This window comes from Peromyscus californicus, unplaced genomic scaffold (genome assembly GCF_007827085.1).
Source record: "Peromyscus californicus insignis strain IS unplaced genomic scaffold, ASM782708v3 Scaffold_8__1_contigs__length_139910024, whole genome shotgun sequence".
Classification (NCBI taxonomy): domain Eukaryota; kingdom Metazoa; phylum Chordata; class Mammalia; order Rodentia; family Cricetidae; genus Peromyscus; species Peromyscus californicus.
In genome coordinates this window covers 88,107,746-88,134,336 of record NW_026294606.1, presented here as the reverse complement: position 1 = coordinate 88,134,336, position 26,591 = coordinate 88,107,746, and the positions used below count along the sequence as shown (strand labels likewise).

General features: G+C 54.3%; 1 protein-coding gene across 3 annotated transcripts in view; it reads right to left on the bottom strand.

Moving 5' to 3' along the window:
* Piezo1 (piezo type mechanosensitive ion channel component 1) overlaps positions 1-26,591 on the bottom strand; it is a 66,817-nt gene that overhangs the window by 18,477 nt on the left and 21,749 nt on the right. For 2 of the 3 annotated variants that reach the window (XM_052726966.1, XM_052726968.1), the window contains exons 2-11: positions 12,661-12,756; positions 6,387-6,509; positions 5,436-5,475; positions 5,169-5,316; positions 2,234-2,399; positions 1,904-2,117; positions 1,644-1,815; positions 1,434-1,523; positions 1,268-1,355; positions 236-336 (exon numbers count right to left, since the gene is read on the bottom strand). In XM_052726966.1, coding sequence (XP_052582926.1) covers positions 236-336; positions 1,268-1,355; positions 1,434-1,523; positions 1,644-1,815; positions 1,904-2,117; positions 2,234-2,399; positions 5,169-5,316; positions 5,436-5,475; positions 6,387-6,509; positions 12,661-12,756 — 1,238 coding nt within the window. The remainder of the gene's footprint in view (positions 1-235; positions 337-1,267; positions 1,356-1,433; positions 1,524-1,643; positions 1,816-1,903; positions 2,118-2,233; positions 2,400-5,168; positions 5,317-5,435; positions 5,476-6,386; positions 6,510-12,660; positions 12,757-26,591) is intronic. The other variant, XM_052726967.1, reaches the window with a different exon arrangement.

Below are 26,591 nucleotides of genomic sequence, written 5' to 3'. Positions count from 1 at the left end.
CTGCATGGGACACCTGGCCAGCTCCTCAGCTGTAAGGCCCCCATGAGGTAATCCACATACAACATTGTGTATACATGCACTGCACACACATATGTGGGACGCTGGTAACTTCCACGGACAATTCCAGCACTGTTTCTAGTGACAAGACTGTGGGCCTTAGTTTCTGAAATTAACTACATCCCACCTCCCTGCATTCTATAAGAAAATGGCAGTGACCCTGGGGGCTGCTCCTTACCATCATGGCAATCAGGGCACACACATAGCTCTGGTCCATGATGAGGCGGCCCAGGCCATGTAGTGGTGACATCTCTTTCAGCTCAGCCAGCCTGGAGCGTGCTGGGGGTGGGACTGAGATTAGCTACCACATAGGAACCCTTTGGAGTCCCTCCCTCCCCCATATTCAGTGTGGTCCTAAAGCATGGAGCGGGCCACCTGCACTTGGCTGGGCCTTACAGGTGGGAGAGGGTCAGGCCCACCAGGCAGTCATAGTGGATGCTGGCCAAAAATCATCATAAGAATCTGACCCTTCTGGAATGTCATGTGTCTCTGGCCGGACCCTACTGGCCTCACTTTTTAAGACTCTGGTGCAGGAGATAGCCCTTTCAGATCTGTGACTCCCATGCATCACACAATGACAAGTTGCATAAGTGAAGGTCAGGAGATGTAGCTCAGTAGTACAGTATAAAGCCAGGTACACAAGGTCCTGCAGCCAATCTCCAGTATCAGAAAATAATCTCAACCCCAGAGTTCAAAGTAGAGGTCTGCAAGACTGCTCAACAGGTTAAGGTGCCTGCCACCAAGCCTGAGGACCTGAGTTCAAGACCCATAGTAGAAAGAGAGAACCAAGTCCTGCAAGTTGCCCTCTGACTTCTACATGCATACAATAGCTTGACACACTCCCCCCCACACAATAAATAAATAAATGTAATTAAAGAGTTTTTAAAGTTCAAAATAAAGAAGTAAGAACCCAGAAAAATATCTAGCAGTCTCCACAGAAATGCCAATCAGTGAAACTCCCAGGCCCATACTCCCAGGACAACAGAGGCTCTGGGACCCTGGAGAGCCATCCAAAGGGTCTTGGGGATCAGCTACTGAGCCATAGGACTGGCCCTGTGAGGTTTGGGCATAAGGCAAGGAGTGTGTATAAGACCTATGACCACCAGGGGGCAGTCCTAGACTTGCCCACAGAGAGATCAGAGCAAAATGGGCCCCTGCTAATAAGTGTTCACAGGAAGGCATCCTCCTGGCCACCGGGCCTCTGACTCACCGGGACGCTGGCGGACAGGACTCTGGCTGGTTAGGACGTGCACAGTGCAGTTGTCAATGTCAGGTCCTGTGGACGTGGGTATCACAAACTGCAGAAGACATGTGGGTGAGCTAGTGGCTGCAGGCGGTTCCCCATGACTTTGGGATACCCATGACCACCTGCTCACCTGGCTGGCATCCCTAGCCTGGGGCTCTAGCTCCAGCTGGTCCAATTCCAGTTCATGTTCCTCATCCTCCCTAGGTGCCTCCTTCTTCCTCTGTAGAGACCAGAACCCTGAGTACCAGTCCTGGAGCTGGGAGGGCCCCAGGCTATCTGCCTTAGGACCTCCGCCTCACCAGCGTAGCAGAAGCCAGCAGAGGTAATAGCAGGGACTTACCAGGTCTGAGGGACGGCTTTTACGGAGCTTCAGGAGAGAGGTGGCTGTGTAGTACAGCAGCAGCAGGATACCAGGGCTCACGTAGATGGGCCAGGAATGGTTAGTGTTGAGCACCAGCACGTTGGGGCTGGTGCAGTTAGGGAGGTCTATGAAGTTCTTGAGACCGAACACCCTGTTCAGAGAGAGGGCATGTCCCTCACTGCCAGCTTTGAGGGCAGCAGAGCCATGGCTGGGTAGGAAGGCCCATATGGAAGCCTTACCTGGCCCAGATGCTGCCAGGTGGCAGCACACCCTGGACAAAAGCTGTCTGGTAGCAGTAGAGGCAAAGGAGATGGCCGGCGCCAAAGCAGCTCACCATGACACAGAGTGTGTTGAAGCCCAAGGAACTGAGAGGAAAGTGGCAGGCCCACCACGTGCAGATGGCCAGGAAGACCAGCAGGTAGACACTGGAGAAGGCCGAAGGGTGGGCTATACCTACAGGGTGGGGGAGCACAGGCCCTCGGGGTCATGCTTGGCCTGGCCCATCAGGGAGCTCTGCGTCACCTCCCCATGCCAGTCAGTGTCAAGACTCTATCCCCTCTCTAGAGTACCTGCCAGCGCCAGCAGCACAATGGTCAGCATCCTTCCAAAGGCCATCAGCAGCCAGTGGGCTGTGACCCGGAAACGGGAGCTCAGCCACGGCCTGTGTTTGGTTGCCAGGGCAGGGGCTCCCTGGAGCCCCACCGCTGGGGCAGCATCCATGTCGTCATCATCCTGCTAAAGTCATGGGGAAGTGACATTATGGTGATATTTTATTCGTACTGAAATGTGATTTTATTTGTATGTTAATAAATAAAGTTGCCTGGGGGTCAGAACTAATAGCAAGCCATTGCAGAAGCTGGGTGGTGGTGGTGCACGCCTTTAATCCCAGCACTTGGTAGGCAGAGCTAGGTAGATCTCTGTGTGTTCAAGGATACAGCCAGCATGGAGACACATGCCTTTAATCTCAATACCAACCATAGAAGACCTGGAGGTCTGTACAGACAGGCAGTGACGAGGCGGTCATGTGGTTGGGTTTACAACCAATGAGAGAAGGCAGAACAGAAAGTCTTTATAAAGACGGACACACAGGAAGTAGGTCTCTTTCGGAGAGGTAGGACCACCGCGATAGTGAAGGGTAAGGTTTTTAGCTCTCAGCTATTGCTCTGACCTCTTGGCTTTCATCTCTGTATTGGCTCTGTGTTTCTTATTTAATAAGATGGCTGGTTACTTCTACATGACATCATCGCCATAAGGCTGCTCCAGTCTCATCTGCCTAGCTGAGGTAAAAGATAAGGCCTGTGCCACAGCTGCCCCTCTGATGTTGCCCACAGCCTGACACCCTGGCAGAGCTTCCTCTCTGCCCAAGCCTTTCTCCCTTCTCACTAGAGCTCTGTCACTAAGTGTCACCCTTAGGGCCCCATCCACAATCCTGGCGGGCCAGGCACAGGATGACCCAGCTATTCTGGAACACTTCAAGCATCTCTTTTTGTCCCATCTTGGGTCACGATGCCCTAGAAGCCAGGACAGCCTCCCAGACCCCAAATCTGTTCCTGCAGACCCTACGTCAGTTTTGTTCGGCTCCTGGGAAGAAACTTTCAGGAAGCAGGGAAAGAACATGTACACATGCATACCACATGCCCTACACTGCAGTCTTTAGAGCACCTTCAGACCCACAGTCCTTGACCCAGAGGTGACAGGTGACTTCCCCAATCCCACAGGTCAGGGAGAGCAGGGCTACATTTCTATCTTATGGGGCCTCTAGGGAGTGGGGGTAGGGGGCCTGGGAGGCACAGCAGCATCAGGACCTCCAGCTCTCCAACTAGTCAGTTCCTAGTCTTCCCACACCGCAGAGAAAGTGTTCCATGTCCCGAACTGCTGCTGACCTCTTTGACCCTCCAGAATGACAGCAGTGACCAGCTACCTGAAAAGAAACAAGACAGTCCCTGCCTGGGGCAGGAGACCGAGACCTGACAGGATCTGTTTTCCCTGGCACTGACGGAAGGTTTCCCAGAACAGAGTTGCATCCCAGGCCTCGGGGAAAGCCAGAGTATGGTGGAAAAGAACACAAACTGTCGTCAGCAGCCCTAGCTCAAGCCAGCCGCTGGCAGCCCATGTCCCCAGCTGTGCCTGTGGGGACAGTTGGGGGGTTATTGGGGACTTGGGCTGAGTACGCTGCTTTGGAGCTAGATGGCATGGGCACCTCCCATGCTCCAGCTGTCTCTATGCTGGAGAGTCTGAGAAAAGTTGCTCAACCTCTCTGAGTCTGCTTCCCTTCTTGCAAAGAAAGCTGTGGAGCCTGGGCATGAAAAGATGAGGCAGCTATCAAGGTCCCAGGGATGTACTATTTATCATCGACTAGAAGCGGGAGGGCTGGAGGTCAGGCCAGGAGACAGAATAGCTTGTCCCTGAGCTCCCCTCTTCTACAAGCCCTTAGAAGCTGGAAGTAAGGCCAAAGAGGACCTGGAGGAGGAGGAGCTGAGGGAGAAGGGAGAGCTATACTCTGCTAGTCAAGGGGGAGAGGAGATGCCCCTGGGGTAGAAGATATGATGACCTGGCCTAGTCCTGGGAACTCCTTTTTTTGTTTTTTTGAGACAGGTTTTTTTCTGTGTAGCTCTGGCTGTCCTGGAACTCGCTCTGTAGATCAGGCTTGCCTTGAATTCACAGAGATCTGCCGGCCTCTGCCTCCCTAGTGCTGGGATTAAAGGTGTGCACTACCATGGCCAGCTTATGGACTTTATTTTTGAGACAGGGTCTCACTGTGTAGCCCTGGCTGGCCTCCAGGCTCTGGGAACCTCTTGAGAGCATGTGATAAACCTCTTGTGATAAATGAGCAATTGTAGGCATAGGAAGACAAGGACAGCTGTGACAGAGGGACAGATGCCCCCAAGCCACCTGATCCTCACAGCTCCACCCAGCCCCCAACCTCCTGAGGCTTCTGGAGTCCCTTCCACTCTCTGGTTTCCTCTAAAGCCTAGCAAGTGTCAGGTGTTGATAAATGGATGCTGGGACCTGGTGTCTGAGAGCAGGGTGTGCCTGCACCAAGACACCTGGGTGGCCATAAATCCTATCTCAGCTGGGGGGATGGGGGAACAGGCTAAGGCTGGCATGGTGTGGGAAAGCTGGACTGCAGACCTTGAGCAGGGCTCAAAGGTGCTGAGTGTCCAGCTGTGGTGCCTGGGAACAGCGGCAGGCCCCTGTCTCTCCCTAAAAATAAGCTCGATGAGAGCCCCAGGTCATGCAGGGAGGCAACCGCAACCTCCCAGGTTCTTACCCAGCATATTTCAGCTCGGCTGATGCCCACAAGTGACAGTTGCCAGAGAACAGACCCACTTCAGGGTTCTGATGATTGAGAACTGGGGTCCTGCAGAGCAGGCCTCCCGTGAACAAAGCCACATGACTGAAAGTGGAAGAATGTGGCAGGGCATGTTTTCCTCATCAAAACTGTCAGAGTGAGTGGGACTTCAGCACAACACCCTCACCACGACGGCTGCTGCAGTCCCTTACCAGCTCCTGGGTGCGCTGGCTCTGCCGAGCCTGCCTGGTGAAGCGCGAACAGAGGCCAAGGCAAAGAGAGGACACCACTAGGACTCCCAGGTCAGGCGCCACCAGCCTGGTGGTGTTAAGGATGTCCTGTAGGTCGTTCAGGCCCAGCCTGTGAGGGACAGGGAGGACAGAGTGGGACGAGGGGATGGGGACATGCCCAGGCTATCCTTGGGACTGAGAACCCCAAGGGGAGGCTGGCAGGGGGTGAGGAAGTAATGAGGGTCTTACCTTGTAACTCCTATGTGTCGAGACACCTCCCAAAGGCTGCCTGTAGAGAAAAGAGTTGAGGAAGAGGTTCCAGGCCAGGCAGGATGCCCAGTGGTTGTTCTGGTGGAGGCCAAGGGGCCCCGGGGGCATGGCTGCTAGGGAACTCACGTAGAACAGAGGATCAATGATTCAGGAATGCTGAAAATGTCAACCTCTTTTGTTTGTTTGTTTTTGAGACAGGGTCTCTCTTGTAGTCCTGGTTATCCTAGAATTTACTCTGTAGACCAGGCTGGCTTCAAACTCACTGTGATCCTCCTGCCTCTGCCTCCCAAGTGCTAAGATTAAAAGTGTGTGCCACCATGCCACCATTACAGATAGAGAAACTGAGGCCAGTCAGGTACTTATGCTGCTTGGTTGGTCCATTGGCTGTGAGGGGCAGCACAGAGACTCCCAATCGTGGGGGGAGGGCTGGAAATGGCCTGTGAAGCTGGACTGGGCTCCAGAGTGGTAGAGACCTGAAACCCAGGACTTCTACACACAAAGCTGGTGTGCAGGCATCAGCCCCTCCCTGACTAGAAGTGGAGACACTGTCCCTGGGTATAGGGCAGGGACACTGAGGAGTCCTCGTGTCATACAGCCACATGACTAAGCTACAAGTAGACACAGGAGGAAGATGTTGACAGGTGGGGACACCAGAAAGCCTGAGGCTGTTCCCACCTGATGCCACTCTGGGACTGGCCTGGCCCCACTGACCACATCACTGCCAGGAATATGCAGGCTAGGCCATCTGGGTCACACATAAATGGTGACCAGGCACCAGGGGCTGCCCATATTAGGTGAAGGCTGAGTGAGGCAGGGTGGCCCAATGAGGCTGGAAGCCTGAGGTTCCAAGCTGGCACCTCATCCATCCCCTCTATCCCAGGACTGCTGTCCTCAAGTGCCCCTCCCCGGCTCTGCTCCTCAGTCACTTACAGTTTTGTTCCAGAAGCTGTTTCAGGTGAGGCATTGTGTAGAGGCATATCTGGAAGGCAAGGTGGGCCACCAGGAAGAGAAGGCTGAGGCAGAGTAGTGCACGAAGTAGGCGGCCCGTGTGACCTGTGGCAGAGTGGGCAGAGCAAGGATCAGTGTGGATACTGCCTAGGCTAGTAGCCTCCTTGTCCGTGTGCCTAAGACATACAGTCAGCATGGACACAGGGCCTGGGCAAGGGGGCCAGCCGCAAGAAACCAAGACTCATGGCACCTTCCAGGAGGCAGCGGGAGCCTCCAGTGACAAGAATAGCCCACACAGGGTACATGTTCCCTCCTGGTGCCTGGTTGGTGGACACTGTTGTAACCCTGGTTTATAGATGAGGATGTCATCCCAGAATGGGGAAGGGACTGGCAGAGACTGTTTAGGGGTCTCTGGGGAGCAACTCTGGCCAGTTGCTACACTGGCTTTGCTCCCTACTGTCCTGTTGCATGCAGAGGCACCCTGCCCCTCAGAAGACCAACAATGAACAAGAGAGACACAATTTAATCTTCTTATTTAGCTATCACAGGGATGCCAGTGCTAGGTCTTGGAAACAAGGAGGAAGAAACAAGCAGAGAATAGGAAGCCATTATCTACCACAGCCATGCCCACCTGCCCCTGCACGGAGGCTGGAAATGAGGGCATGAAGAAGGTGGTACCCCAAAGAAGGGGCCTGGGTGGTGGGGGCCAGATGGCCCCCAAGAAGTGGGTCGCCAGCTGCCTCCATCTGGGGTGTTGCAGAGCAGAAGCTTCCACAGTCATACAAAGTCAAGACAAACAGGACGCATGCCCCAGCTGCAAGCCCCAGCCTCAGGCCGCACTGAGTGAATACCTGCCCTCAGAGATCTTATTTCACTGATTACTTCATGGGAAAGAAATAAGCCAGCAGTCAGCCATCAAACCATGGGACCCTGACACATGGGGACATATTGTGTTTGGCAGGCTATACACGCACACCAAGGGCGTTCTGCAGCCCTGTTCTGCCTCTAGCCACCCTAGCCAGCCCAGTCAGCAGGGAGGCCCTTGGCTGCAGACCAGGCTAAGTGGCCATAGCTGGTCAGGGAGGACATAGGGCCCGGTCCTTGCCTCTGTCCTCTGAGAGTGGGTGGGCAACTCACATGTGGACAGAGACTGGGGCCAGCTTCTAGCTCTTCACCTGCTGGCAGTCAATCCACTCCAGCAGTCCTGTCAAACCGGCCACAGGGCTACTGAGGCCATCAGCATGGAAAGCCTCAGAGCCACATGTCTCCCATGAAGGCAGCCCAGCAGCATCACACCTGTCCTTTCTCCCCACATGGCTACCACTGCCAGTATGTCTGTCCTGTGCAGTTTCTTGGGCACAGTCCAAGAGTGTGGCATAGACTCAGAATTGACCTTGGTCCCTGCTGGGATAGCCTCATGGGTGACACCCACTCCTTTTTTTTTCTTCCCTGTAGTTCCCACCCAGAAGGTTCTGGGACTCAGCCACATTGTGCGTATGGCCAGGTGCCCCTCTCTCACTGACTCCCTGGGCTAAGCCTTGGGCACCAGAGAGCAGGGTGGTACTCCAGCTGTGGCTCAAGTACTCTCCAGTGCCCAACCTCTGGGAGGGCATTGGAGGACAGAAGAGACAAGCCTGACCACAGGACAAGACCAACACCAAGAGCAGTCCTGACATCAGGGCTGGGAGGATCAGGCCCACATAGAGCTCCAGTAACATTGAGAGGCGAAGGTGTGGCTGAAGAACCAGAAAGGAGGGTCCTAAGGAACCTATGGTAGGTCCTGAGTGCTAGGAAGGACAGGCACCATGTGCAGAGGTAGGAGCTGTCCCAGCTCAGCTATGAATAGTACAGCATGCACTGTGGAAGATCTGTCCTACAGGGCACGGTCCTTAGAAACTACATGAGAACCACAACTGCAGGGGTTCCACCATGTTGCCACATAAGGGCTCGTCAGGATAGATATGAGTGGGGTGGGGGGATCAGAAGTGGCGCCCACTGAGATGACATATGAGGGGAGAAGGCATGTGGCGGAGGGTGGTAGGTGATCTCAGTAATGGAAGAAGCCCCGTGGAAGTTAGAGGGCAGTGGGTCTCTGGGAGAGTCCTCCCGGGCCAGACCTTACAGAGGCAGTGTTCACAGTAGGGGCTGGAAGTGGAGTGAGGATGTCTAACGGCATGTGGGGCCCAGCACCAGGACAGAAAGAGGTGGCTCAGCGTGGCAGCCTCTGCAGGATAAACCCTGACCTCTAGAACAACCCTGACTCCTGGAGGTGGCTGGATGGGCAACTCTGGAAAGAGCTCTCCACCACCACCACCACCAACCAGCTGGGCAGGGGTCCTGCTGAGCCTGGGGAATCTCCACTCTCAGCGGAGAGGCAGCCCGTGCTCGGTCCTGGCCACAACCCATGAGGTAGCAGTAAACCCTGCCCATCTGACAGGAGAGTAAGTGTAGGCTCCAAGAGACAGGGGAGCTCCCAGGTTTAGCCACTCTTCCCACTCACTGTCAGCACCCAGGTCCACACTGGGTCCTTCACAGACCCACGTGCCTCCATGGGCCCAGAGTCTCAAAGCCCTGAGTTTCCTATCACATCACATCTGACTCCTTTTTAGGCAGGGCCTCCTCTACCAGCCTGACGGCCCCCAGCCGCTCCCCTGTCCTGGGAAGAGAGTGCATTGGACTTAGCCAAGCTCATCCAAGGCCCAGGATGACAGCTACCTTTGTTCCTGGTCACCTTTCTTTCCTACCACACACTGGGCCCTGACCCATTGGCTAGATGGAAGAAGCCCATCATCAAGGAAGGGACTGCCATCCCATACTAGGGAGGTAATACCCCTATACCATTCAGGCAAGGAAGGGGCTCAGCACAGCAACGCATATCCACCAGCAGAGAGAGATGGACTATTATGTGCGCTTCCTAGAAAAAAAACAGGAAGTGAGCTGGGGTATGGGTATTCTAACAGCAGGGAGGATAGCAGACCAGGCACCTGACCTATGGCCTTGACCCTGCTGGAACTCCTACATCCACTGATCAGTCAGTAGAGGCTCAGAGGTGCTTCCCCATATTCTTGCCTCCTTCCCACCTTCTGGAGCCTTTCATGCCCTGCCCCCAATGACCGCAGCCCCCACTAGACCTCACTCAGAACAGACTCCAGCACTTCCCACCCCTAGGCAGAGGCCCCACTCCACAGTATGTCATGAGCTGTTGGCAAATACTACCCTTCTAATGTGAGCTGGGCCAGGGTGGGCTGCCTAGGGTCCTCGGGAGGGAAGGAACGTCTTTGGTACATCTGACTTCACACTCTGAAATGGGATGAAGAGAGGATAGGGCAGGGATCACACCACAAGTCTGAACTGAGGATCACCCAGCAAGGGGAAGAAGCTGGGGAAGGCCTCTCCCCTCTGCTCTGGAGCAAAACATGGATAAATCCAGAGACCACGAAGCCAGTTGTGACCCAGCAAACCTAAGCCCCAGTCTCAGGGTGCAGGTTTCTGTCCTGGGAGGGCAAGGCAGTCTGCTCACAGGCCTGGGATCCCAGTGTCATTTGGTTACCTACTGATCAACTGTATGTCACCTCACTATCCCTCTCCCAGTCATAGGCCTAGGAAGTTCACATGGTACCTAACAGCTAAGAGCCACAGAGGTACCTGCAGGGCAGGGCTCAGCGTTGTAGCTTCCCAGGGCTGAGTAGGAAGACAGTACGTCCAAAGCAGGGGATGGAATCTACACAGGGTGTGTGTTGCGGGGGGATGGGGGGGGAGGGTTACCAAGGGACTGGTGAGGTTAAGACTTGAGCAGGCCCCCTTGGGGAGAGTAAGGAATTGGGGGTCAGAGATCAAGGGCAGCCTGGGAGGTGAACTCTGCCAGGGCAGGCAGTGGGCTTCCTCGCTCTAATTACAAGCAGGTGTCTGAGAACAGATCCCACACAGCATGGGTTCTGATGCATCCCAACTCTGTCCTGTCCTGCCTGGGACACCCAGCCCTAAGCCGATCCAGCATCTCCTCTCTGTGCAGCCCAGCTTAGGCCCAGACCCTGAGAATCAGGCAGCCGCCTACGTGGGGAACAGGGCCCAGCAGTGTCAGACCTTCCAGGGGCCAGTGCCAGGGCAGCAGCTGCACAAATCATAAACGCACACAGGGCGCTCCATTCTGCACCGTCGGGCTTCACATTTTCCTCTCACACCCGGAAAAACCAGGCAGCAGCATGTCTCTGAAGGGCCTCTGAGGCTGGACAGACAGACAGATGGAGGGTCGAGTGGGAAAGACTTCCCACCCTGCCTTCCAAGTCTCCCGCGTGATCCCTCCTGCCTGGCTGGGAGTCTGTACCTCCCACGGTTGATCAGGAGTGTTTCCAGCTGCTCACAGGGCATGAAACAGTCTCGAGACAAGTGGTTTCCAGAAAGGACCTGGGGACAGAGGAGCTGGGCTCTGTGGTGAGCAGAGTATGGAAGCTAGACCTTCACCAGAGGCTCAACAGAGGAGAAAGGGCCCAGCGCCTAGGCTGTGTGTCTTCACGGGATCTGGCCCAAGGCCCCAGTGGTTGTCAACACCCTGCTCAGGCTGAACTCCCAAAATACCTGTCCCCAAATGCCCAAATCCTACCCATGCTCTACGACCCCTTCTGGTTCCAAAGCACACTGGGCTGGGCAGGAGTTGCCCTCCCTGTGATGCCCTCATTGGCAGAAGGATGGACCCAAAGGCATCCCTGCCCAGTCTCTGCCCCCATGCACATGTGACTCACACGGCAAAAGGGACCAAGGCAGAGGTGGGGCTGATGTCACAGCTAACTCAACAAGGGGAGACTGTCTTGGACCATCAGTGACTGTCATCACAGAGCATTAGGAGTGAAGAGGGCTGCAGGGCCATGGGACATGGAAAGGATTCAGTTGGCCATGGTGGCTTTGAGGTAGACGGTGTCATGAGCCAAAGATGCCCCCAAACAAGAAGAGACAGGAAGCTGATCCCTGGAGCCCTCTAAAAAGGCACAGTTGGGCTCATATCCTGACTGCAGCCCCAGAAGCCACTGGGTCTGACTTCCAGCCTGTGGGTATGGCTCTCAGCAGGGTGACTTGTTCCAGAAACCACCGTAAGCTCCCTCTCACTGGGGCCCCACACAGCGAGGCACACTGAGTCCAGCACCTCTGAGGGCAGTGCTGAGGATGTAAATGCCTTTCCTGGGCCCCAGGCAGACACAGCCAGCTCTGATCCTTGCTGACCCACAGACACTGGCTACTACACTTGCTGTGTCTCCTGGGAGCAGGGTCTCTCACTCTGATGCCAGCTCTCCCCAGGTCACTGCCTTAAACTGCAGCTCTGACCTCCCCATTCAAGTCCAGGAGACAACGGAGGGCCTTCTCTACTTCAGGAATACAGGTCAACTTGGGGAAGGGTCACTGAGCACTTACTGTTACTGAATACCACAAAACAGACTCTGTGCGCCAAGAGCATAGGTGATAGAGCAAGTATGAAGGGTCTCAGGAGGTCCTGCCACTCTGAGACCTGCCTGGCCTGTGGTCTTCTCTCCAGGACACAGTGGCCCTCCCCTTCCCACCTCACCCTATGTGGGAACTTGAGGCATAGTAGCAGCCTCTCCCTAATTTGCTGTGGTGCCAATCCCTCCTATGGACAGGACTCTGGGGCTGGCCTGCATACTGTCTATTGTTTGGAAGGCACAAAACAGTGAAACATGTCCCTGCCCAGCTCAGACCCTGATGGAGCCCACAGCCGTCCAATTCCTTACATAGCAAGGTGGTATAAGGTAGAGCCTGGCTTTACAGGGTGATAGAGTCAAGCTGGCCAGAACCTCCCCAGACAGAAGAAGCAATGTAGTCAGTCCTGGGAGCTTAGCTGGAAGACGGTATGGACCCCAGTGCAAAGCCCTAAACCTTCTACCTAAATGGGACACCAGGACCAACTAACTCCCTCTGCCTTCTGAGGGATATTCAGTGACAGATGGGGATCCACATACAACCCTTCCCCTGTCACCTTCAAGAATGATAGAGCCCCCCCCGCCACCGCCGCCTCCCCGCTCTGTGACAAGCAGTCAGCAGGAAAACAAAACAAAAAAAAAAAACCTGAACTGGCTGCGAGTCTGCAGTGAAGAAGTAACCCTCGGTCCGCTCAGTAGTTACCAGGCTGCTAAAATGGAGTCAAATCTGTGGCTATACAGTGCTTATCCAAATACCCAGCCCCTTACCCTGTGGTCAGAGTCCCCTAAGGAGCTGGGCTCCGCCCCCACTCCCCACCCCTGCCCCTTACCTGGTATGCTGTGTCTTGAGGGGCCTGGAAGCCAGGGCAGCAGCAGCAGAAACAGCAAATAGACCAGTGAGAGGGCATTGAAGCGCAGCAGGGAGGCTAGAGGAGAAACAAACGGTTAGTACACACGGCAGCAATACGGGCAACCCTCACCCTGAGGGGCGGGGATGGGCAGTGCTGCCCCAGCGCCCCTTTCTCACCCCTGTAAGCCTGCATACACAAGGCTTGTGCACCACAGACAGAAAATCCATGCTCCTGTCACCAGGCACACAGGTTCCATGATACCACACGATTCTCCCAACACATGTATACACACAAGGTTCTGACCACTCAACACACCCCTACACACACGGAACTCTGGTGTCTGCTCCTTCTTAACTTGCTTTTCCTTCTTTTTAAAGTTTTGTCTGTTGATTGGCAGGCAGCTCAACTGATGTCTGGGCCCACAAACGAACATGTGGGAAGTTACCAGGCCACAGAGACTTCTGGCACCCCTCCTGGGTCTCAGTGATGGAACTAGTTGAGCAATACTTAACCTAGCTTCCCAGCACTCTGCTGGCAACTGCATCCCTACCCGTGCCAACATACAGCACAGCTTCCCTCTGGTAACTTCCCTAACACTCATGCTGTCCTACACTGTCCTGGTGAAGTCCGCCAGGGAGGCCAAAGAACCTGAGGTAGAAAGCAGAAACGTGGCTGGCCACTTACCAAATGAGTAATTTTCTTCCCAGAAACATGGGGTTTTCCAGGAGACAAGGTTCTAGGACCCTATGCAGTTCTCGGCCCCAGGGGTACTAGGCCATTCTACCTGTCCTTGGGAGTACACAATGAGCCAAACCAAAGAGATTCTACATTCTGCCGGACCCCAGGCACACACAGTGCCATTCACAAACTCGAAGCCATCTCCTTGCCCCTTCGACAACTCAGGCAATTTCAACCTATAGAAACTGACTGCCCTCAATGGGCAGGGATAGCAGAAGATGAGCTAGGAGCCAGGGTGCATCACGAACCTTGATCCCCTCCTGGACAACACAATCCTAGCACTGGACTGTCCAGCATCATCAACCCTACTTCACTATCCCACTGAGTGGTCTCCTGGGGGCATCCTCCATGCTCACACTCCCCAAGTATGAGAACCATGAGCCTAACAACAGCTCTGGACAGCCAGGGTGGACCTGAACTTGGAGACAGAAATTGGCCACAGAAACAGGCTCTGCTGGAAGGACGTGGCAGGGACCCAGAGTGTGCAGTGCATTAAAAAATAAGCTGAGCCAGGTCACCTCCTCAGGGAATGGAGAACAGAGTGAGTGACATTGCCCACTTTGGGTCGGTGACTCCATGAAGGACACTCCTCTGTAATCCCATCTGAATTCAGCCTGCACCCTTCCCAAAGCCCCCCCAGTCTTCCTCCAGAACCACAGTGGACATAGGATGTATCCAAACTTCCAGGGGCACCTGCTGCTTCAAGGAGTCTGAGGGTTTTGGCTATGGGCAGCACTTCTCTTGGCTCCAAAGGGCCTCCCTGGAGTCAGGGTGCGGTCTTTCTCCACTATATATATTAGCTACCATGCACAGCTCAGCTCTCTTAAATTTTAAGTTTTCAACAATAATACATTTTTAAAAAATCAATCTTCCTGGCCCAAGAGGCAGGAGGGAAGTGCATTTATGGCAAAGCTTTCCAAAATCCCTCTGCTTTTCAGTCACATCAGGGCAGTCCCGCCCATCTTAAGAAGGCAGCACTCTCCCCTCACACCAGCCGGGATGGCTTCTTCTCCATCTGTCCACCTATCTTATCCAGCCGCCTGCCCGCTCGTCCATTCATCCACAGGTCCCTGAGAACTTTCTCCCGACACTAATGTTACAGGTCCTGCGTCTGAGGACACTGGTTTGTCTGATATACCAAGAATGTCAGCACTGAGCCAGTCCAAGTACATGAGGGGTGGTGATCAAAAACCCATGACAGGGAGCTGGGGAGAAGAATCAGTCAGTAAAATGCTTGCCACATAAGCATGAGGACCTCAGTTTAGATTACCAGAACCCACATAAAGAGATGAAAAGCCAGGCTAGGAACATGTCTCAGTGGCTTACCACACAAGCCTGATGACCTGAGTTTGGATTGCCAGGAGCTGTGTAAAAGCCAGATGTATTACTACATACACCTGCAGTCCCACTGTGGTTCTGGAGGAAGACCGGGCTTTGGGAAGGGTGCAGGTGAATTCAGATGTGCTTACAGAGGAGTGTCCTTCATGGAGTCACCAACCCAAAGTGGGCAATGTCACTCTGTTCTCCATTCCCTGAGGACGTGACCTGGCTCAGTTTATTTTTTAATGCACTGCACACTCTGGGTCCCTGCCATGTCCTTCCAGCAGAGCCTGTGATCCCAGTGCACCTGTAGCCCTGGTGCACCTGTAATCCCGGTGCACCTGTAGTCCCGGTGCACCTGTAGTCCCGGTGCACCTGTAGTCCCGGTGCACCTGTAGTCCCGGTGCACCTGTAGTCCCGGTGCACCTGTAGTCCCGGTGCACCTGTAATCCCGGTGCACTTGTAATCCCAGTGCACCTGTAATCCCGGTGCACCTGTACCAGGAGATGGGCAGCAGAGAAAGGAGAATCACCAGAGGCTGTCAAGCCAGCTAGCCTGGGCAAAAGCAGCAGTGAGACCAAAAAAAAACAAGCCGGGCGGTGGTGGCGCACGTCTTTAATCCCAGTACTGGGGAGGCAGAGCCAGGCGGATCTCTGTGAGTTCGAGGCCAGCCTGTTCTACAGAGTGAGTTCCAGGAAAGGCGCAAAGCTACACAGAGAAACCCTGTCTCGAAAGACGGAAAAAAAAAAAAAAAAAAAAGCAGCAGTGAATAACAGAGAAACCATGTCTCAAACAAGGTAGGAGGTGAGGATCAACATGCAAGGTTGCCTTTTGACATCCATGTGCATGCTGTGACATGCACGCACCGGTGTTCACACACACATAAACTCACAGACACACTTAGATTATACAAGATAGATCGATAGACAGAGGCATACAAAGCTGTGTGGTGGTATAGACCTATAACTTCAGTGCTGGGGAGGTTGTGGGGAACAGCGATAGGTGGGTCTCCGGAGCTTGCTGGCCAGTCTAGCCAACTGATGAACTCCAAATTAAATAAGGTGGAACACGGATGAGGAAGACACCTGGCTTTGGCTTCTGACTTCCACAGGCAGAGCCCATGAAGGGCAGCCAACATGGTGTGAGTACCAGGAAGGCTCCTGGAAGCAAAAGCACAGGCCCTGGGGAGCAGGAACAGCTGCTTTACCCGACAGCCTGCTTGTCAAGCTTAAAATATAAACCCTGAGGCCCTCTGTGTGTAGTGGTGGTGGTAACGGGGGAGGGCTAGAGTTCAACTGCTATAAAGTTTGATGGCCAGTAGTGACAGCATCATGTGAAGATGTGCCTAATGCCACTGCACTATACACTCAAAAATAGGTTAAGATGGTAAACTTCATGGGCGTATGTTTTACCCGAGTAAATAAATGAATAGTATTCAAAATCTGTGAAGGATTCCAGAAGGCAGAGATCCAAGATGGCAAAGGGTAGGAACAGGTCCATGCCTGGTCTACTGGCAATAAGGAAATGTGAGATGGGCCAATGAACTTGAGGTCTGGCCTCCCCACCACTCCCCAACCCCAGGTGGGGCCAAGAGAACCCTAAATAAATAGCTGTATGTGCCAAAGGTAGGAAATTCGAGGTGAGGCACCAGATACCAGGCAGAGGGAAATGTCCTGCCCTGAGGGCCATATTCCCTGCCTCAGCCACACAGGTGAGCTTGGGAGAGGTACAAGCCCTGAGTTCTTACCTTCTCCTCTCTTTTCCTCCCTTCCCTTTAGTGCAGAGCTGGCCCATCACTGCACATTTAAATAAAGGCTACATCTAGAGACTCACCTTCTACTCCAACACACAAGCAAAAGGCTCAGAAGGGTAGAGGGCAAAACATGAGATTCCAGTGTCTTGGGTGCCAGGGTGTCTTGGAAGGTAGCCGCCCATACCCTGAGAGCAGCCACCCTGCTGTGATAGACTGTGAGACTCAGGTGCCTGGGCCTGGCTAGTCTTCCTGATTCTATCTTCTGCCACCAGCCCTGTGGGGAGGCTGGTCTGAGCAGACAGGTAGCCATCTCTGGAAGATGTGAGCAGGGAAGGTTGGGCCTGCGGCTGTAGGGCCTGCTATGACGGAGCAAGGAAAGGGGCTTTGTGAGCTGATTTCCAGCCATCGTTCCTCCCAGATTACCATGCCTCAAGAGCTGTATGGGGCAAGAAGCCCGCCAGGAGAGTGCCCCCTGCGCCAGCATGGAGCGAAGGCAGCGTGGTGCATTCAGATGAAGCCCTGGCTTCTGGGAAGGGAGGAGAGAGTACTAACATAGCCAGGCTGTGACAGGGTACCCGTGTTCCCAGGTGCTCCCCTGTCCTGGTGGGGTTACTGGCTGAAGCACACTGTTGGGACTGTCATAGCCATGACTTTAACTGTGCCAAGGCCGGAGGTGAGGCACTGTTACAGGCGGCCTGGAGGGGCCAGCCTTGATTTTTCACTTGAAGGGTAGCTGCAGCTCCTTTGCTGGAGGGGTCACGGGGGACAAAGACTTTCCTGAAAGGGTATAGAGCCTAAGCCTGCTCTGGTGGAGCTGCTGAGCAAAGCCTGTGATTTCACAGGAAACAGGCCTTTCCTGAACCAGCAACAACAGGACAGACAGAGGCAGGAAGGGCCCCTTGCAGGCCAGCACATGCTTAACCCTTCACAGACTCTCGCCCTACAGCACAAAGCTGAAGACCCTTGCTGGCATCATCCACTCTGGGGCCCTCAACCAATGGCTGGGGGTATTGAAGTCCGCAGGATGGTCGCCCTGGCCTCTGAGTGACCCAGAGCATAGCTGACCTTTGCTCTTAGTGGGAACTGAGTCAGGAAGGGAGGGTTAGGGGGTAACAGGACCACACACGACTCCGAGAGTGTTCCACCCAGAAGGCTGATTACCACCTCTCCTCCCACTGTGTGCCGGAAGACAGGCCTGCAGATAGGGCTGTGAATGGGACCTCAGCTACTCAAGATCCTGTGACTATGTGGTTCCTAGCAACATCCCTCAGCCTGGCCCAAGTTCTCGGTAAGAGATGAGAATCCATTGGGCCTCCTGGATTCACCACTCCATGCAGGCTCTTTGGGCAAGCCGCTCCCCACTCAGCTCTCAGTCTCCTCTGCAGTGCAGCGTGGGCCAAGCAGGACAGCACAGAGAACCATCATGCATGGCCATCTCACATGCCTCTGCTCAAAGAAGTCTCATGGTGACCCCAAGGCAAATGCCAGACTCATCTGTAAATGACTCCGGAAATGGAATGCAGCCTGAACCATGAGGCCGAACTGCTGAGAGCTTCCTCTGCCACAGCCAGTGCTAGACAGACAGCAGGAAGGGTGCAGAGAGGCAGCAGCCAGAGGGAACCAGAGACAAATGGGTCCCTTAGGGGGCTGGGCTGTAGCTGCAGGGGCAGAATATAGTGAAGGTTCACACGAGGTATCCTAGTCTGCACTGACGTAGGAAGCTGACTGGCCCAGGCAGAGACAAGCTTCTTGTGTGAAAACAGTATGGAATCCTCAAGGGAAGGTTGGGTGTGGAAGACACTTCAGCCTTAACACCGCGGCCCAGCCGGGACACAGGGTTGAGTGCCTCGTATAATCCCCCACCCCACCTGCAGAAGAGAGGGAACGAGGTATAGACGGCCTACCCTCCCAGCCTCTAGGCTACCTGCCTCTGAGAACAAAGCAGAAGGTACATGGGAGGAGAGTACCTCCAGGCCCAAAGAAAGTGCCTGTGGGAGCTGGGCAAAGGCCCTGGCAGAAGGGACCAGGCTAACCTAAAGAACTGCAACCCATTTCCAGGGCAGGGCAAGGCAGGCCCTGTCTGGGACACTGGGGCAGCCACAGTGTCAGCCCTGGAGGGAGTGGTGTCTAGACTGGCAAGGAACTGTAAGGCAGATCAGGGTCTGGAGTCAGCCTGCCCTACGGGGTCTGGAGTCCCTAGGCCAGCAGTCTAGCTATGTAACAGCCTTGTCCAGGGCTGAATAGAGCCTCTTCTAAGAAAACTCGGGTCCCATAGATGAGCATGCTGGCTAGAGAGCCATAGCTGCCAGGCTGAGAGAGCCTCTGCAAGGTGTGTTTGGGGCCCAAGAGTGGCCTATGCCCTCAGAACACTACTTCTTGGAGGGACAGCATCTGCCCCATCCCATGGCATTGCACAAAGGCCTGTACAATGCCACACTCAGCCAAGCATCTGGCACAGTCCAGGGATGGGTATCAGTCCTACAAGTATCCCCAAAAGCTGGGGTTTTCAAGGATCAGAGACAGGGATCAGAGGAAGCAATCTCCATGCTCCGAAGTCCATCTGATCAGTGTCCTGACACATCAGTGGCCAGCACTGACCACCACTGGAGCTGAGCAGCTGATAGATCATTAGGACCTCTGAGCGCAGTCCTGCCCTCAAGCACTGGGCATCTGCCCACACAGTGTACTACAAAGAGCCTAGTCACCAGTGGCTGCAGTAAGTGCCCTGGGGTGAGTCCCTGTCCCTGGTGTGGTTTGTGTGTACTTGTAAGAGGGAAGAAGAATTGAGACAGGCAAAGGATCTTTCAGGACTAAGGAGAGATCAGGATTTTCAGTTCAGACCCACAGAGGCCAAGCAGAATCCTGGGACAGGAGGAAAGCACATGTGAGACGAGGGACCACAACAGCCCAGGAGCCCACGGTGTGTCTTTGGGGTGAGTGGGACTGTGTCTAAATGGCTTCTGAGAATGGCCACTAGAGAGGGCTCTGGTCACTGTAACCTGCACACTGGGTGAGGCTTGCTGGGCCCTTCAGTGTGAAGGTGAGGACACAGTACACGCTGGACACAGCAGGGAGGCAGGCGGTCAGAACAAGGTGATAGGAAGAGGTATGGAGAGCAGGACTAGAACACCCAACTGGACCCAGCCCTTCCTTTTTCCTCTTCGGTAAAAAGTGCCAAAGGCGTGGTGCCAAAAAAGGGCTGGGCTCTGAACCTGGCTGTGCCCACCCCTGGGGCTGGGAGCCTGAGGCAGTAGGAACAGGGAGCTTAGGGGGGAGCCCAGGACGTCTACTCCAGCAGATGGTCTGGGAAGCAGCAAAGTCCAGAGCCAGTCCATGTGAGTGTCACAGACTCCAGCCACCCCAGAAGACGCCTCAGGGAGGCCTGCTCAGCTAGCTCAACCATCTCCACTTCCCTACCTAGCCAGGTGGGATAGGGCAGGGGAGGGATAGAAATACGTCCCCTCCATCCCTTGGCCTCATGCCCACAGCCCAGGCTGCTTCCCCAGGCAGGGGCTGCTCTGGCTTTTCCTCCTAATGTCAGTAAGGGACGATGGTGCTCACAGCTCCAGGACAGGTGCAGGCCTGATTTCCTGCCCGGCATTTAAGATCCTTACTGTAGGCCCCCATGTGACCACCTAACCTTGTGGGCTTTCTGCTGCTCTTCCACAAGCCAGTGTTCTGTCTGTAGCCCAACCTTGGCTGGGGCAGTGCCCTGACCTCTCCTTTGTCTTCCTGCTGTCTATCACTCAGCTCACTGAGGCTGGTGTCCATCACACCGGCCTACAGAAGCTCATGTACAACTGTTTTTCCTCTAGCCTCTGCCAGGAAACAGCATTTTGAAAACAAACAGCTCACTGTCACCACTCTAGGTAACCTGGAGAAACACAGCTGTGGACCTGCAAGAGGTGACAGGCCCGGCAACCAGAGCAAGAAATCCAGCAACAGCCTTCGTGTCCACCAGCATCCCAGACTGTGGGGCATAGAGCAGCAGGGCCCCCCACAAACGGGACACGCCCTGCAAAACTGACGCCCCCAGGGCACGTGGACTCCTCACAACTGTTTGACAGTCACAGATAAGCCCAACCTATCTCACATTGCTTAGTCGCTCTTCAAAAGTCCCACCTGCCCCTACCTGGGGGACTCCTGCAGGCATACTGTGCGAGGCACAGCACCTGAGAGGTGGCACACACTTCTGAGCAAACGACACAGACAGGGTGAGCCAAGTTCATCCATTGAATCCTTTATGTGAAAGCTAAAAGTAAACCAGAGGGATAGAGAAGTGGATCAGCATTGGCTGCTCTTCCAGAGGACCCAGGTCCAGTCCCCAGCACCCACATGGCGGCTCACGACCATCTGTAACTTCAGTTCCAGAGGTCTGATGCCCTCTTCTGGCCTCTGCAGGCACCAGGAATGTGTATATATATATATATATATATATATATATATATATATATATATATATATAGGCAACACATCCATACACTTAAAACAAAAATTTGAATTGAAAATAAATAAATAAATATAAACAAGAAACTGCCCATGTAGCTGATCTTTGTAAGTAGACAGGAAAGCTCAGAGGGTCCCCACGACCTCTGCAGAAGGGGACCCCGGGTCTTCTCACTAACACCTCTCCTTGGGGCTGGTAAAATAGTTCAGTGGGTAAAGGCCAAGCCTGATGACCTGAGTTTGATCCTCGGGTCACACACAGTGAGAGAACTAACTACCAGAATCTGTCCTCGGACCTCCACAACCATGCTGTGACACACCCATACCACACACCTATACATACACACATGATAAAATAAGTATAATTTTTTAAAAAGTTGGAATTTGACATCTCCTTTTCTCAGGAAAAGAATGTTGCCACAGATTACTAGAGTGGTTCCCACATGAACTGACTGGGAAAACAGTTTTGTGGTCAGGCTGAGCTGTCTGGCCCTGTCTGTCCTTCACAGAGGTGGATAGGGCAGGGAAGGCCACAAACTGTCTTCCTCCCTGAGCACACAGTGGCTACCAGACTGGCATCCTTCCTAGTTGGGCCTGGTGGCTCAGGCCTGAGATCCCAGCTACACAGGGTACTCAGGCAGGAGGCTCACAAGTTCCAGTCTAGCCTGGGACACCCAGCAAGACTCTGCCTCAAAATAAAAAAGGGCTAGAGACCAGGTGTGTGTGCCCATAACCTTAGCACCTGGGAAGTCGAGGCAGGAGGATCGGGTAAGGTCATCCTTAGCTATCTAGGGAATTGAAGACCAGCTTGGGTTATACAAGACCCGACTGGAGACGTGGCCCAGGGTGTCAGTGGTCCGGTACTCGTCTAGCATGTGTGAAGTTCCAGGCTCAACCGCCCAGTACATGAAATACATATTGAGTAAATAGAACACACGAGAACCCAGATCTCCAGATCTAGGTGAGCACCCTGCTAGATCCTGCCTTCCACTATGCCAGTTGGCTACATGGGGTGCAAGGGAGGACCAGATAAGTGCTGCTGAGCAGTACAGCTATAGGACTAGGGGTCCTGATCCACACCCTGGCTGCTCCCCGAAACCGTTGGAATTCCCGGTTGCCTGTCTGCCTTATTTGGCTGGGCTGCAACCATAAACACTTCTGTGTGAGGCTTCTGCCAGTGGGTGGGGCCAGGCAGAGGAGGAAGAGGAATGGAGAGGACGTGGCAGAGGATTCCGGAGGCAGCTAGGTCAGCTCTGCTCTTTGCTGGAGCAACTCAGACTATGGTGTCAGTGGAGCCCAGTGGCCACACCTGCCACCCCCAGGGAGGCAGAGGACAAAAACTTAAGCCAAACCAGGCCCAGAGGGTTCTGGTCAATCTCCCTTCCTGGAAGAGGAGGGTTAGTTCAGTCATGAACTGAGGGCACATGAGGAAGCCAACTGCCCGGATACGTCCCTAAAGCTTGGGATTAAGGCTCATATCTGGGTTAGTATGTGCAGAATGGCCAGATATCCTAGCCCCTTGAGAGCGGGCCCAGGTGGAGCTAGCAGGAAGGAGGGTCAGGCCTACTCTGCAGCTTCCTCTGGTCATTTGAAGTTGTCTCATTCCTCACTTGTCACCTCTCCAGCCCCAGGCAGACACAGCCTGGCAGTCATGTGAGCGCCCCATAAGAAGGCCACGGGGACCCGGGCTCTACCTTCTACACCCAAAGTCCACCCCACCCACCCCAGCAGGGACCTCAGGCCCTCGGATATTTCAGAGCTGCCTACAAACTGTTCACAGATCTACTTGATCTGGCTGGCCCATCCATGGTGCTATTCCTGACCTGCGCTAGAGATGGCTGGAGACAGGGAAGACGGGGGTGGGGGTGGGGGTGTTGAGAATGACTAGCTCTTCAGGATACAAATTAGCCTTGGTGGTGCACAGGAATGGTTTCAAAGCACATTGGGGTTATGGAGCTCTAAGCATGCCAGGACTGATGCCCACGGGAGAAAGCTGAGACAATAGGGCAGAAGGAGGAGGCACGTGGACCAGTCCTGGATGAGTGAGCAGAGGGGTCAAAGTGGGAGCTGCCCCAGCCTGGGCAGCGAGGGTGGAGAGAGGCACAGGAACACGGTGTTACCTACTTGGAGCCCAGCCAAACAGCCCAGGGCTCTTTGGAGCATTTAATTACCATGGGGTTCCGGGGGTTTTAATTAATGCCGTGTCTGGAAAAGGCGGTTTCATGGCTCATCTGACCTGCACGGGGCAGGTCGAGTCATTCTGGTTCTCCCTCCTCACCACAGTTCAATGGTCAAGGCTGGCCTGGTAGCAAGAGCACAGTAAGCAGAGGGACCCATAGTCACACACTCCAGTCTGGACAGCTAGCCACCTTCCTCTGTTTCCCTCAGCCCACGGTGACCCTGTGACACTTTGAGGAAGCTGCAGGGCCAGAGAGGACTGGCCGCAGACAAGGTGGCCGTGCAGGTGACGGCAACAGTAGTCCCAAGCTGAAGATGGACACACGGAGAGGTGGGAGGGGTGGCCACGGCCCAGGGAGCTGGACGTGGCCCACAAGGCACTGGTTACTAGCCTCTCAGCTTCTCACTAACCCGGGGCAACTCCACAGCACCCACTCATAGGTGACCAGAGCAGAGCTGCTGGAGGAGGTGGTTCCCCAGGAGACCAGCAGGAAACGGCTTGGCACTGAGTCCCAGCTCACAACCAGGGCTGCGTCAGGCAGCGAGGGTACAGATAACACAACAAGCTGCTGCTGGCAACCTGGCAGCAGAGACCAGTTGACGTAGGGCTGTTTGCCTCCCATCCCAAACTTCTCAGGCCAGCCAGAGACCAGGGATACAGAAGACGGGAGAGGAGACTTGACCGTGATAGGCTCCCTTACAGCAGAAGCCAGGTTGGTCCCTGTTAGGCGGCTACGCCCTGCCCAGGGACCCTGCCCACAGCCTCCCCCGCAAAAAAACCACACTGCCCACCATACAGAGGCATGGTCTGTACTCCACCCTAGCCCCTTGGAGGTTTGGGACTGGAGCCACCCCAAGCTGACCTACCCACGGGAGACACCTATCCACAAAGTAGGAGAGAACTTCAGGGCACAGGGTGGGCCATATTCCCTATCAGCCATCCAATCCTCGCCACCCACCTGTGGGTCTTTCCCTTCCAGGAAGGAAGAAGCTGGACACATCCGCAGCCATCTCTACCGGCTGCCGCAGGTAAACAGGCCTGGTGCGGCATGGGCAGGGCCCCAGAAGTACATGGGTCCCGGACAGTCCTCATCCTAGTTGGGAGGGAATTAGTCCTGCAGAACTGTCTCTGCTAAAGGAGACACCCTCCTCCCAGAACACTTGCAGCTCAGTGGTCTTTGGTCTCAGCAGGAAGACTAGAAAGGAAGGGACCCCTGCTAGCCCTGTACAGTGTGCCATGAACAAATTTGCCCTCAGACCTAGAACTGTTCCCTTAACATTCTGTGAGTTCTCCAGAGCCTAAAACAAGACTAGAAAGGAAGGGACCCCTGCTAGCCCTGTACAGTGTGCCATGAACAAATTTGCCCTCAGACCTAGAACTGTTCCCTTAACATTCTGTGAGTTCTCCAGAGCCTAAAACAAGCACAACAAGCCACTCCCAGAGCCTCTACGAGGGTCAGCCCTGTCCACAGCCCTTGCCTGACCACAAGTCACCCCTTCCCAGATCCTCGCTACTCAAGACTCTCAGGGAAAAGAGCTCCCACTACCTTGAGGGAAAAGTGTGTCTGGGCCTCAAAGCTGAGCTGTGAAGGGCACAGGGCTGACCTGCAAAGGCATCACATGATTTACACAGGGCAGAGAAGTGAGGACCCAGCAGTCTACAGAAGGCTTTTCTGGGTAGAGCCTTCCCTTCCCGACCCAATGCATTCTGTCAGATGAGGGAAACTGAGGCACAATGGGCATGGCCCCTCCACAGCTTCAGCTGATCTTCTAGACACTGAACTCAGACTAGGATTGTCTAAAGAAACAAAATAAAAACAAACAAACAAAAAAGAAACAGGCCAGGGCACTATCAGTTCCTGGATCCACTGGCAATAAGCACACATGTGCCTCGGGCTCTTCCCTCGGGACACACAGACCCTGGGACCCCACTATACACAGCCCACCTGGACATTCACACAGCCCCAGGTTATCGTGGTCAGTGGTCCATTCCAATTCCATAATTCTCCAACTAGAGCCCTCTGAGAGCATCACAGTGGGTGCCATGGAAGAGACACTGCCCCAGGACCTGAGTTTGGGTGTGGGGCCTGATGATACCCGGTGTCCCAGGTTGTGATTCAAACCTGCCCAGGGCCCAGCTGGTAAGTACAGCACAGTGAGCAAACAGTAGCTCTTGAATGCTCAGTGATGGCATCAGTTGGATCCCAGGAGCCTCGGGGGCTTTGGTGACGGCTTGCCTGAGTATATAAGGGGCTCCTTGGTAAGCAGAGCAGGCTCCAAACTGACGGGTGAGCCCCTGTGTCTCTACAATCCTGGAAAAGGCAGTTGTAGCCCCACCCCTTCTCTCTCAGGGAGGGGGTCGTCTAAGAAGACATGTATGGGGAGGTCTCCTGGGCAAAGCACTGAGCACCTCCATTCACTTGCTGGGTGGGGAATGGGTCACCACAGGCAATTTCCCCATAGAGTGGACAGCACATTCCAGAAGCCTCTTGAACCACACTGATTAGCATGGAAGGGCTGGCCCTGAGCTCTGGGTAAACAACACAGCTCCTGATCTGGAGGCACGGCCCCCAGAATTCCAAGCTGCCAGAAGGCAGGATTCCTCACTGCCAGCTCTAAGCAGGGTACCTGAGAAGGGCGGAGAGGCTTTGAGAACCTAGACAACAGTTGGGGTTCTGCAGCTCCAGCCCCCTAGCCCTCTCTGAGCCATCCATCACCACACCCCCATACTCATATTCTGAGGTTGTAGCATAAGCCTGGGCCTCACAACTCTCACAGCAGAAACCTACCTAAGGCTGACATTAGATAGGGTCTATGAGTCAGTGTGGGAGCCAGATCTGCCACAAGTACAGGTCAGGTGTGGTGGTGCACATCTATCATTTTGGTACCAGGGAAGTTGAGGCCGGAGAATTATTATGAGTTTAAAGCTAGCCTAGTTTACATGGAAAGTGCCAAGCAAGCTTGGGATACAAAGTCGAGACCCTGTCCCCAAACAAACAAAAACAATGAGAGTAACCTCAATACCCAGGGCAGACTGATTCTGGGACCCTTGAAGGCCCGGAGCATGGCGCTCATGCCCTTCAATAAAATGGTTTGCACAGAACCTATGGCCATCCTCCCTTCTCCGGCACTCCAAGTCACCTCTAGATGACTTACAATACCTAACACAACATAAACGCAGCACAAACATTCGTCAGGCTTAGCTGTTCAGAGAATAATGACAAGAAAAACAATCTGAACAGTTTAGTGGAGAGGCAATTACCATAACCTCAGAGCAGAGGAATGAGACTCGAGGTTCACAGATGCAGAATTTGCAGATATGAGGCCTAACAACACAGGAGTTTCTCAGTGGGTCATGTGGCTACATGTAATAAGGAACAAGGAGAGCCAGGCCTGGTGGCACACGCCTTTAACCCCAGCACTTGGGAGGCAGAGGCAGGCAGATTTGAGTTCGGGGCCAGCCTGGGCTACGGAG